At 49.6% G+C, this 10366-nt stretch overlaps 1 protein-coding gene across 1 annotated transcript in view; it reads left to right on the top strand.

Moving 5' to 3' along the window:
* The window catches only part of LOC104130324 (cholesteryl ester transfer protein), a 10458-nt gene extending 1872 nt beyond the window's left edge, over positions 1 to 8586 (top strand). The window contains exons 2-16 of the mRNA XM_009643360.2: positions 487 to 601; positions 1382 to 1516; positions 2027 to 2097; positions 3179 to 3266; positions 3396 to 3465; positions 3716 to 3776; positions 4415 to 4506; positions 4759 to 4938; positions 5330 to 5380; positions 5698 to 5865; positions 7620 to 7687; positions 7794 to 7836; positions 7922 to 7991; positions 8330 to 8415; positions 8512 to 8586. Coding sequence (XP_009641655.1) covers positions 487 to 601; positions 1382 to 1516; positions 2027 to 2097; positions 3179 to 3266; positions 3396 to 3465; positions 3716 to 3776; positions 4415 to 4506; positions 4759 to 4938; positions 5330 to 5380; positions 5698 to 5865; positions 7620 to 7687; positions 7794 to 7836; positions 7922 to 7991; positions 8330 to 8415; positions 8512 to 8586 — 1373 coding nt within the window. The remainder of the gene's footprint in view (positions 1 to 486; positions 602 to 1381; positions 1517 to 2026; positions 2098 to 3178; positions 3267 to 3395; positions 3466 to 3715; positions 3777 to 4414; positions 4507 to 4758; positions 4939 to 5329; positions 5381 to 5697; positions 5866 to 7619; positions 7688 to 7793; positions 7837 to 7921; positions 7992 to 8329; positions 8416 to 8511) is intronic.
* Positions 8587 to 10366: the final 1780 nt, after the last annotated feature.

Raw genomic sequence — 10366 nt, 5'->3', positions numbered from 1 at the left:
CAGAGGCGCTTCCACTGTCGCTGATTGGCTTGGCCTTGGCCAGCGGTGGACACAGGCAAAACTTCTAGCAGCTTCTCACAGAAGCCACCCCTGTAGCCCCCCCCCTACCAAGACCTTGCCACACAAACCCAATACAAAAGTCAACGGCTTGTGTGGTGTAAGGACAAGCACAGCTTCAACCTTTCCGAAATCTGCCCCGAAGGTGCAGATGAGGTGTGTGAAAGCTGGGCTTGATTCCCTGGAAACAGCCCTGCTGGTGGCTGTTGAGCTGCTGTCCCCAGCTGCCACCAGCTGTTAAAGTTATGGTCTTGGGGGTTTTTAATTTACTCTGAAGCTACTTCCAGTGCTTCCTTAATCTAACGGATAAAACTTGAGTAATCTAATGGATAGAACTCTTCTGTAGTGCTTTGATCCAGGGTGTGGCCCCCACTCTGCAGCCATGAAAGATTGCAGTTTGGTATCTTTGCCCTTTTCTTCCACCGACAGTGAACCAGGAAACAGCGCAGGTCATTCAAGCAGCGTTCAGAAATGCCAAATTCCCAAATATCACCGGGGAAAGGTCCATGCGGCTCCTCGGCCAGGTGGCTTATGGGCTGACCAAGTGAGTATCTCTGTGTCTCTGTGCCAGGGGAGGTGTGGGCTGACGGAGAGGAATGGAAACTTGTCTTGGAGAGAGCATTGATCCAGAAATTCCTGGTGAAAGCCAAGGTCTGGACCAGGGCAGATACATTTTCTGATCTGTGTGCCCTGCAGACAATTTGCACATTAAAGTTCAAGGCTGTTGATGGGTTATTTAAGAGTTTTTCAACTCGGTGGGCAGACAGCGAGGCAGTGTGTAGAGCAAATCTCTTGACAACGGGGATGGGGAGCTCTGTCCCAGCAGGCTGGAGCTCCTGGGCCTGTCACTGACAGATGGTGTCCATGACACATTGAGTGGTAGAGGGCACCTGGAACTGCCGGAGCCACCCTTATCAGCAGGTTGTCCCTTGGCCGGGCTGTGTGACAAACAAGGCTGGGTTACCAACTTTTATTTGGGGACAACAAACACAATGATGCAAATGCAGGACAGATTTTCCGCTGTGACTGTGGCTGACACAGAGGCGCTGCCATAAAACGGGAGTAATTTCTGCAACGCGCTGCTCTGTGTTTCCTGTCTAAAGCATCCCCCTCACTTCATATCTGAGCGTTGCAGGGAGGAGCAGTGCACCAAGGCTGAGTGAAAGACCCGTTGCCCTTGTGCATGGCCCCCGTGATTTGCAAAAGCTCCTGAGCGCTTCCCGGAGTTGGCAGAGGCCCCACACCCTCAGGAGCAAACCTGTCTCGCCTGGTCACAGAAAACAGCCCCAGGGTTGGGGACAAATGGGGTTTCTGTTGTTCCTAGCATCCAGGTCAACGACTTGTCCATAGAGCAGAGTGAGGTGGAGCTCAAGGAGGATGATGCCATTCACATTGCCATTAAAAACGTGACGGCCGCCTTCAAAGGGACCCTGACCTACGGCTACGCCGGGGCCTGGTTGTAAGTACCTGGGGGCTGCTGCTGCCCACAGGCAGGACTGGCCCATGGCACTAGTAGATGCGTAAGGGCTGTGCTCCTCTAGCAACGGCCGCATTGCTTTACTGCCTGAGCGAGGCAAGGTTTTATATGCCGGCAGTGCTGCTTAGCCCCATCACTGCTCCTCTTGCCTTGCTTTCTGCCTTTCTGTCCGCATCATCACCCCTTGCACGAGAAGACAAGATGGCCAAACTGTACAAGTTGACTTCTCTCCCCTTCGTTGTTTTATAAACTTTGAGTGGGGGGAAAAAGGGGCTTAATGCTCCTGTTCTCCTAAGTGCCACTAAGGTGGTGGTTTGCAATGATTTAAAACTGGAATATTTGAGATGGGCTTGCTGCGTGGTGGGGTTTTGCACACTGCAGTGCAAGGACTGATGCGAGAGGTGTTATAAAACCCACCTGTGGCTGACATGTGGTCAGGGAGAAGCTGCTTCCAGCACAGGTTGCTAAATGTCCTCTCTTCTGTCGTTACAGTCTGAAGCTTTTTCATTCAGTTGATTTTGAAATCCAGTCTTCCATTGACCTCCAGATAAGCATTAAACTGAGTAAGTAGCAGCCAGGGATTGCTAGCCGCAGGGGCCTTTGTGTGCATGCTTCCTCCAGAGCAGGATGGACCAGGTGGGGGGTGGTGAGGCTGGGCCAGCTCTGCTCACCTCTGCAGGGATCAGGCTGCACCCCAGGGCTGGAAGGGGGTCTCTGCTGCCCTGTGCACCCAGGCTAAGAGACAATGTGGCCCTCAGACCTCATACTTTTAACAGACCAAGCTGAGGAAGCTGGTACAAGTAATTTCAGCAAAGTTATGCTGATGTATGCTAGCAGCAAGTGAAGAATGGCCTGGCTGCCTGGGCTGTCTCTAGGACCGGCTTTTTACCTCCTGCTGTTCAGGATGACTCGAGAAAAATGTGGGGATGTTTCAAAAGAGCAAGCCAAATGAAGTCTTTGGAGCAGGAGGTTTGAGCATCCCTATACTCTGCTTTTTCAACTGTCTCTGGGTTAGGCCCAAGGTGTGCTCTGGGAAACAAATCCTCTTCCTCGGAAAAGTCAATAGACTTAGACTAGAAAGAGACAGAGGCAAACTACACTCCTCCCCCTCTCATAAGGGATGAAAGGGGCGTGGGCTATCATGTGTGCCTCAAAAAACATCTTCCTGCCTCAAAATACATTTTCCTGGTAAGCTCCTGGGGGAGAAGAGCTGCATGAAGACCTCAATGACAGTATATTGCAATTTCCAAGCTTTTTACAATACGACTTAATTCCCTCCCCGTTCTGGTCCGTGGGTTGCATGTACCACACAGGTTCTCCTGGGTGATGTTAGGGGACAGCTGAGTCCCTGATGGTGGCAGCCAGTGAGGCGGGCAGGTATCCAAATGAAGCATGAAGGGCGCCTGGTAGACTTGCTCAGCTGGAGCAGCGAGCAGAAACCATCCATCCAGGCGGAAGGTAGCCCCATCTGCCCCAGCTTTGCAGGGTCCTGAGTCTTTTGGAAACATCCCCCCAGAAGATGTGGGGACGTCTGGCTGCCCCTCTGTAGTGATGCCTTGCTCCAGGTCTGTGACATCAGGAAAGTGCGCTTATCCTCCTTGTCTTGGTAGCAAATCAGCTTTCCCCCCCCTTCATCCCATGCAGTGTGCCAGAAGTACCAAGTGGCTGCCGATGCCTCGGACTGCTACCTGACTTTCCATAAACTGACACTTCACCTCCAAGGAGACAAGGAGTGAGTCTGTCCCACCTCAAAATTGGGCTTCACTTGCCCCGCTGCCGGTCCCTGAGCACTTCAGCCCAGGTGTCCCCCCACCATGGGGACCGCTGGGTGGTCCTTGACCGCGCTCCTTGTCTCATGCAGACCGGGCTGGCTGAAGCAGCTCTTCACGGATTTCATCTCCTTCACTTTGAAGCTTGTTCTCAAGGGCGAGGTAAGATCAGCCTGTGGAGAGAGGAAAGGGCAGTTTGCATGCTACGTACTCCTCTGCACATGCAGGCCCACAAGATAATGGCAATGTAATTTTAGTGCTTGCGAAAAATAAGATGAATAAATAGAATCCACAAAAAACCCCAGCCTGGATGAGGTGGGAGCCCCCAGATCTTACCATGACGCTCAGGTCTGCTCCATAACCCAAAATCCTACCCCCAGCCTTCAGATTTTCCCCTCTTTTCCTCTTGTAGGTGTGCAATGAAATCAATTTTCTTGCCCAGGTGCTGGCAAATTTTGTACACGATTTAGCAGGTAAATATCCTTGGTTTTTCTGCTTTCTTTTTTTATGTGCAGCTTTTAACATTTGAGCCTCAGCAGGGCAGTAGGCATGTCCATCAAAAAGGTCCTTCTAAAATGTGGGGGGGATCCCAAGCCCTCCGACAACAGCAAAACAAACCTTAGCAGTGCTATGCTTTGAATTTTCCACAACAAGTTGATTTCTGAGGGTGACTGCACTGGCTGAAAGACACATTTCAGTTCTTACAGTATTTCCCCTTCATTATGTAGTGACCAGAGGTGCAGGATAGGTGCAGAAGGACAGATTGTAGCTAGCACAGGAGTGTGCATTGGAGTATTTGGGCTGAGATATTGCAGCATCTGTATCTGCCTGCCGAAGATTTTTTCCTGTGGTTCCCAGCCTCAAATATCAGGGGAAAAGATAAGAATGTAAAACCCAGGGTAATTATCCCTATTTCCCAGTGGAGAAACTGAGTCAGTGAGCAGCAGCAGGATCGGCATTAGCACCCGAAGGAGTGGGACCCCCAGTCCCATCCCAGTGTTCTTCTATAACTCCCAGTCACCTTCTGCAGCAAGTTCTAAAAGCAACTGTCTCGCAGGCTCTGCTTAAGGTCCTATTTCTGGTGTGAGGTTTTTGTGTTTTCTTCCTGCAGCAAATTTCGTCCGGGATGAGGATATCAGCATTGATATCTCCCTTGCATCCGTTCCTCTAATAAAAGCAAATTACCTAGAATCACATCACAAGGTAAAGTAACCTAGGCTGCTCAGAGACCAAAGTTTTTCTGGCAACGCTCTTTGCTGGAGGGCTGGGAGGGGCTGGTCCCTTTGCCAAAGGGAAGCCTGCAGCATGGGCTGACGCCAGCCTTTCCCCCAGCGGAGCAGCTCACCCTGCTCCAAGTCCAGCCAGCCCTTCGCCTGCAATGAAAATGCAGGTATTGAGGTTTTGTCCTGTCTCCCTGCTGCCTGTCACAGCCAACACACCTGCTTTCCTTCCAAGGGCCTTGTCCTGTACGAGAACTACTCTGATGTCTTCCGTGACTCTGTTTTCTCCCCGTCGCTGCTGACCGAGTCCCGAATGCTCTACTTCTGGCTATCCGAACACACCCTCAACTCCTTGGCTTTGGCAGCTTTCTTAGATAAGCGCCTGGTGCTGACCATCAGCGGGGAGAAGTTGCAGGTGACTATTTCAGGGGTGGTTCCTTCCTTACCTTGTACATCATATTTTGGGGAGAAAGCCAAATATTCTCTAAATACTGGGTTTTGATGAGAGCGAGTTTCTGTAGAAGATAGAAATCTATATATAGTCAGTCGCTATGCATGATCCTCGTCAGAAATTGGAACCTTCTTAGCGAGTGTGTGTTACCAGGTAGTGTTATCCCTCAGAGCGATACAAAGCTCGTTTTCCCAACTGTGAAGTGATGTGCTTTTCTGTGGGAGTACTGAGGCAGAAAGGGGGTGAACTCAGTGATGCCTCTGACTGGCCACAAGCCACACATCAGTGCTCTGGCCTGCTCAGGGCTAATAATGGCTGCCTCTTTAATTTTTCTGTTTCTGGTTTGTTTCTGAAGGCGTTGTTTGAGGCAGAAGACACAGAAGCGCAACGGAAGGTGGTGCAGATGGTAACTGCATTTTATGTCAAATGAGGAACTTTTCAAGTGAATTCTGTTGCAATTGTAGTATCTTGTGTCCTTCCCTCCACAACTTGGGAGTCTTGGGTGGGGCTGATGGGGAAAACCAGGGGCTGATGGAGGAACGGTTGTGCTTCGCAGGGAAGATTTCTCCACCCTCCATGCTGGCACAGTTTCCTTGAAACCCAGCTGAGTTACTGGGCTTGTGTGAACCGGAGGAGAAACTGGGGGCTGTGTGGAAAGTTGGTGGGAAATTGGGACGTGGTATGGAAAACGCCTGACTCTTTTGTCGCTCCTTACTTGACCAGATTTTTCAAGGCACCTCCTATAACGACTCTGTGGCCAAGGTGTGGAGTCTCGCCCATCCCCAAATCTCTCTTCAGCCTGAAGGGATAGTTGTGAAGTCTTTGGTAGCAGTGGAGGTCAGCATCCTTCCCCCGGGAGAAGAGCCCCTGACGGTTCTGTACATGGAGAAGGTCAGTTCTTGATTCTCCTGACTGCGAAGACCTTGGGACAGGTTCTGTCCTGAGTCTGGATTGCTCAGGGACAGTAATGGCAGGGAGCCCTTTGGGAAGGGCAGAGGTGGAGAAGGCATAGCAGTTCCTTTTATCACTCCCATCTGCCCCCTCACCATTTGAGGCTGGGAATGACGATAGCGACTGTGTTGGCTCAACACCGCCCCATTAGGCCAGCCCGTCACCAGCATGCAAGGTGGTAAGTGCAGCACTGGGGAGCTCTGATGAGAATCACAGAATCATGGAATCCCAGGTTTGAAGGGACTTCAAAGATCATCTGGTCCAACCTTTCTGGGCAAGGGCACAGTCTAGACAAGGTGGCCCAGCACCTGTCCAGCTGAGGTTTAAAAGTGTCCAGTGTGGCAGAGTCAACCCCTCCCCTGGGGGTATTATTCCAGTGTTGACTGTTCTCATGGTGAAAAATTTCCCTCCCATGTCCAGTCGGAATCTCCCCAAAAGCAACTTGTATCCATTCCCCCTTGTCTTCTTCACGTGACTCCTTGTGAAAAGGGAGTCGCCAATGAGCCCCCATTAACCTGTATCACAGTGGAACTCCTTTAACTGAGGTATTTTAGGAGAGAATGAAGGTACCATAGAAACGTAGTTATTTTGAAGTCTCCTTGCTCCCAAATTCTAGCTCTGGCCCCCACTTAGGAGATGGTTGCCTCTGGAATGAAGATACACCTTTGAAGAACACAAAGCTCAAAATATCACCTGTGTATGCCTCTATGAAAAAGTTCCTGCTTACACTGTGTCTCACCCCAAACTGCTTTATCTAAGGATAAGGATAAGGAATCTAAGGAGGCAGAAAAAAGAAATGCCAGCAGCCTTGCTGTCACGGGTAACATCACGGGAAAGCAGTGTGTTTGTCCAGCCTGGTAATTATGGGCTGGTGCAGACACTAAACACTGCACAAAAGCAAATCCCTGCCTGAGGGTAGAACCAGACCCTTTCAATTAAAGGGTTAAACTGTAATCAAAGTAATTCTCTCCTGCCCTCTACAAGTATCCCACTCTAGCAGGGGGCTATGGGGAAATATGCACAGCTGGTTTTTGTGCTCCAGGTGATATCTTGAAACAAATTTCTGGTAGGACTTCAGAAGCACTGAACTAGAGGTGGTCCCTAAAATCGTGGCTCTTGGGGTGGGATCTGCTCCTGGCCTGCCAGACCCCTGGTTGTGACCTGCAACTGGATCACAAAATGTTTCCTTTTAACAAATGTGTGCATACAAGCAAAAGTAAGGAAATGAGCCTAAATGGCCAGAATTCAGAGATTGCATTCTTTTAAAATTTGTTTATAAATGAAAACACTATGGTAAGGCTACCTGTGGTAGCCCTGGCTACCCTGGGGCTGGCCTCTCCAGTCTGATGATCTTTTGCGTTGAGATGGATGGTCATTGGGAAACAATACCTTAGGTAACCGTTTCCTCCCTTATGTGGGATTTGGTTCACAAAATGGCAAAAGCATCGTCCTGTTGATGAGCCAGTCTAGAGCCCTACAGGCTGAGGCTGCAGGTGTCAGGGAGGAGTTCGTTGCGTGCAAATGAAGAGGTAAAATGCCAACCTTCTCTAGTGATATCTGAAAGTAAAGGCAGAAGGATGTTGAACTCGGGGTCACAGAAAGTAAACCAGAATTCCCAAACACAGCTTCCTGCTTTAAGGCAAGATGTGCTACATATGTGCTGTGTCTCAGCTCTGCTGTTCATCTCTCTGCAGGAAATCACGGTCACTATCCAAGCTGCCTATGTGGAAAAGAAACTCATTTTGCACCCTTTGGACTCCAGGTTGGTACTATTGTCTCTCGTGGGTTTCACTGCCCCTTTTAGCCGGTGTCTAAGGGCTAAAAAGGTTCTCTGCAGCCTTTAGTGACCTCTTTTTCCTTCCCTTCAGGATAGAGTTTCAAGTCTTTAAATGCACAGCTGATCCAAGTGGGGTGAGTCTTAAGAAGACATTCTCTAGGCCATTCATAGCTAAATGATGTCTTTAAAACCTTTCTGCATGAATTTTCTGGCTTTCAGAATGACCCATCCATAAGAAATTTCCTGCAGACAATGATCTCAGTTGTCGGGATCCCAGAAGTGATTTCAAGTGAGTTTTCCCTTTGAGAAAGTGCCAACCTACTCTGTAAAGCACCTAATGCCAGATCTCCTAAACCTAAGCACTGAAAAAACACATTAGTAACCCTGACAGCTGGGGGGGACACCACATTACTGGTGTGAATTTCTGCTGGACTCACCTGGGGAATGGGGAACCCTTTGTAAATGGCTGGGACAAAGGAAAAGTAAGTTTTCCGTCAGGCCAAAGGTTGTAGGGCTTTGACGCACAATTAGCGTTTGGCAATGGACAGAGAAGGTCACAGTACATGATGAGTGGCAAGCCAGGATGGCTGCACCTGTAATTAGATGGGTTTGCTGATTGAACCACAGGGATCGAACCGGCTTTGACTTCACTGATGAACAGCAAAGGGCTTAACCTATTTGAGATCAGAAATCCTGAGATTATCACAAGAAAGGTAAGCAGAGTTCAGCAATCCCTTGCTCTCAAAGCCCTTCTTGCGAGTGTGGCATAAACTAATACAATACTTTTCTTTTTTCTCCTCCCTTTTTAGGGATACATAATTATACAACTTGACTTTAGCTTCCCAAATCATCTGCTGCTTGATTTTCTTGAGAAAAGAATATAGAGCTGATCTCTTCATAAAGGAGCACAGGCACTTGCGTACAAACAGAAAGATTGTGTGTGAACCAATTAAAGGACGAGCTGATTTAAATCAGCTTCGGTTGAATTTTCTTTCTCCAGTTTCTGTGCTTCCATGGAGCCTTTCCTCTGCGAAGATCTTGAAGTCAGCATCTCTATGCATGCTACTTTTTCAGGTTCTTTACAGGATTTGTGAGCTTAGGTGTAAGGGTTGAGCTCTTGAAGTGCATGGGCTCTGGGCCAGCACTCAGAGGAGGCAGCAGAAATGGGCTTTGCCCACCTTTTGGCATCTCTGTTGTTAGGTTTTGGAAACTTAGCACCTTTTGCACCAATCCTGGGTTTCATTTCTACCATGAGCCAAGAGGCTCCTGATTATGACAGGGACATGAATTTACGGTGCAGTATGGTAACGGAGAGATCTCGTGCCCTGGGCACTTTCTTTACAGAGCCTCTAGACTCTGTGTAGAGCTCTAGGCAAATTGTTATGCCCATGTTGTTGAGAGTGGGAGCAATCTCGAGAAAAGCAATAAAAGTGATAAGGAAGCCAAAGAGATTATGAGAGAAAGTGTAAGCGTCTAGTCAGGCAGCAGGTTCCTGTTCCTTCCTACTACAGTGCAATTATTTATTTGAAGTGGCTCAGTTATTTTCCTGTACCAATTCATGCTTCCCTCTTTTTAGCTTGTCTTTTCCCTTGAAAGAGATCTCAGGTGACAAATCTAAGAGTGTAATGGTGGTGACATTAACAAAGGTAGAGGATGATGTTCTCCTCCCACACAAAGCAATGGTAAAGTTGGCGCTTCCACAAAGAGCCCACGCGAGGCTGGTAGCAAGGATGGCCTCAGTTTCTCAAGCTCCCTGGGCATGGTTGTTGCTCCCTCTGCATTGCCATGGATGTCCTCCCTGGGGAATGAGCCAGGCTCCTCTCACCTGCTGCTCTCCCACCACCCTCACTGCCAGGGGCCACTGAGCTCCCGCAGTGCTGCTGGGTTTAACATCTCTTTGGTGACCATGGTGCCAAGGCTGGTGGAGGAGAAGGCCGGGGCCCATGGCGTGCGCTGACTTTACAGGTTGCTTCATGGCAGCTGAGGAAGGTTTCTCTGACTGGGTCTCAGCCAGGCATGTCCATGACACAGCAAGAGCCAAGTGGTGCGAAAGGTGTGACACCATGGTGTGGCCAATGGTGGCCTGGAAGAAGCCCTGGTGTAGTGGGCAACCTTCGCCCTCCCTTCCCACCCTGTGGCCATTAGTGCCTCCGCCATCTGTTTCAGTACTGTCTAAGGGCTTGTCCCTGCTCCCTCCTTCTTAAAAGCCACCACATTTTTCTTCTCTGCATGGCACTGTCTGCTGAAGACTATGGGAACTGGCTTCTGTCAAGCTAGGGCACTCTGCTCCTCCTGAATGATGTCCTGCTAGAGTGATGAGCATTAATAAAAAAGAAATGGCATAAAAAATGCCTTTTTTTTCTGCCTTGGAGGTCCCTTGCCCCATCAGGTGGGGTGCTTGGGTGTCTGCTGGGGACGTTCAGTGGCGATGGGCCCTCGGGGCTGGGCAAGACAGCTGTCCTTGCATGGGGAAGCGGCAACTCTGCTGATGGGGAGGGGAATCATGGAATCCCAGGTTGGAAGGGACCGCAAGGATCATCTGGTCCAACCTTTCTGGGCAAAATCACAGTCTAGACAAGATGGCCCAGCACCCTGTCCAGCTGAGACTTAAAAGTGTCCAATGTGGCAGAGTCAACCCCTTCCCTGGGGAGATTATTCCAATGG

Source organism: Egretta garzetta, unplaced genomic scaffold (genome assembly GCF_000687185.1).
Source record: "Egretta garzetta isolate BGI_Z169 unplaced genomic scaffold, ASM68718v1 scaffold27, whole genome shotgun sequence".
NCBI lineage: Eukaryota > Metazoa > Chordata > Aves > Pelecaniformes > Ardeidae > Egretta > Egretta garzetta.
Note: the sequence above shows the minus strand (reverse complement) of the source record. Positions and strands in the feature narration are given on the sequence as shown.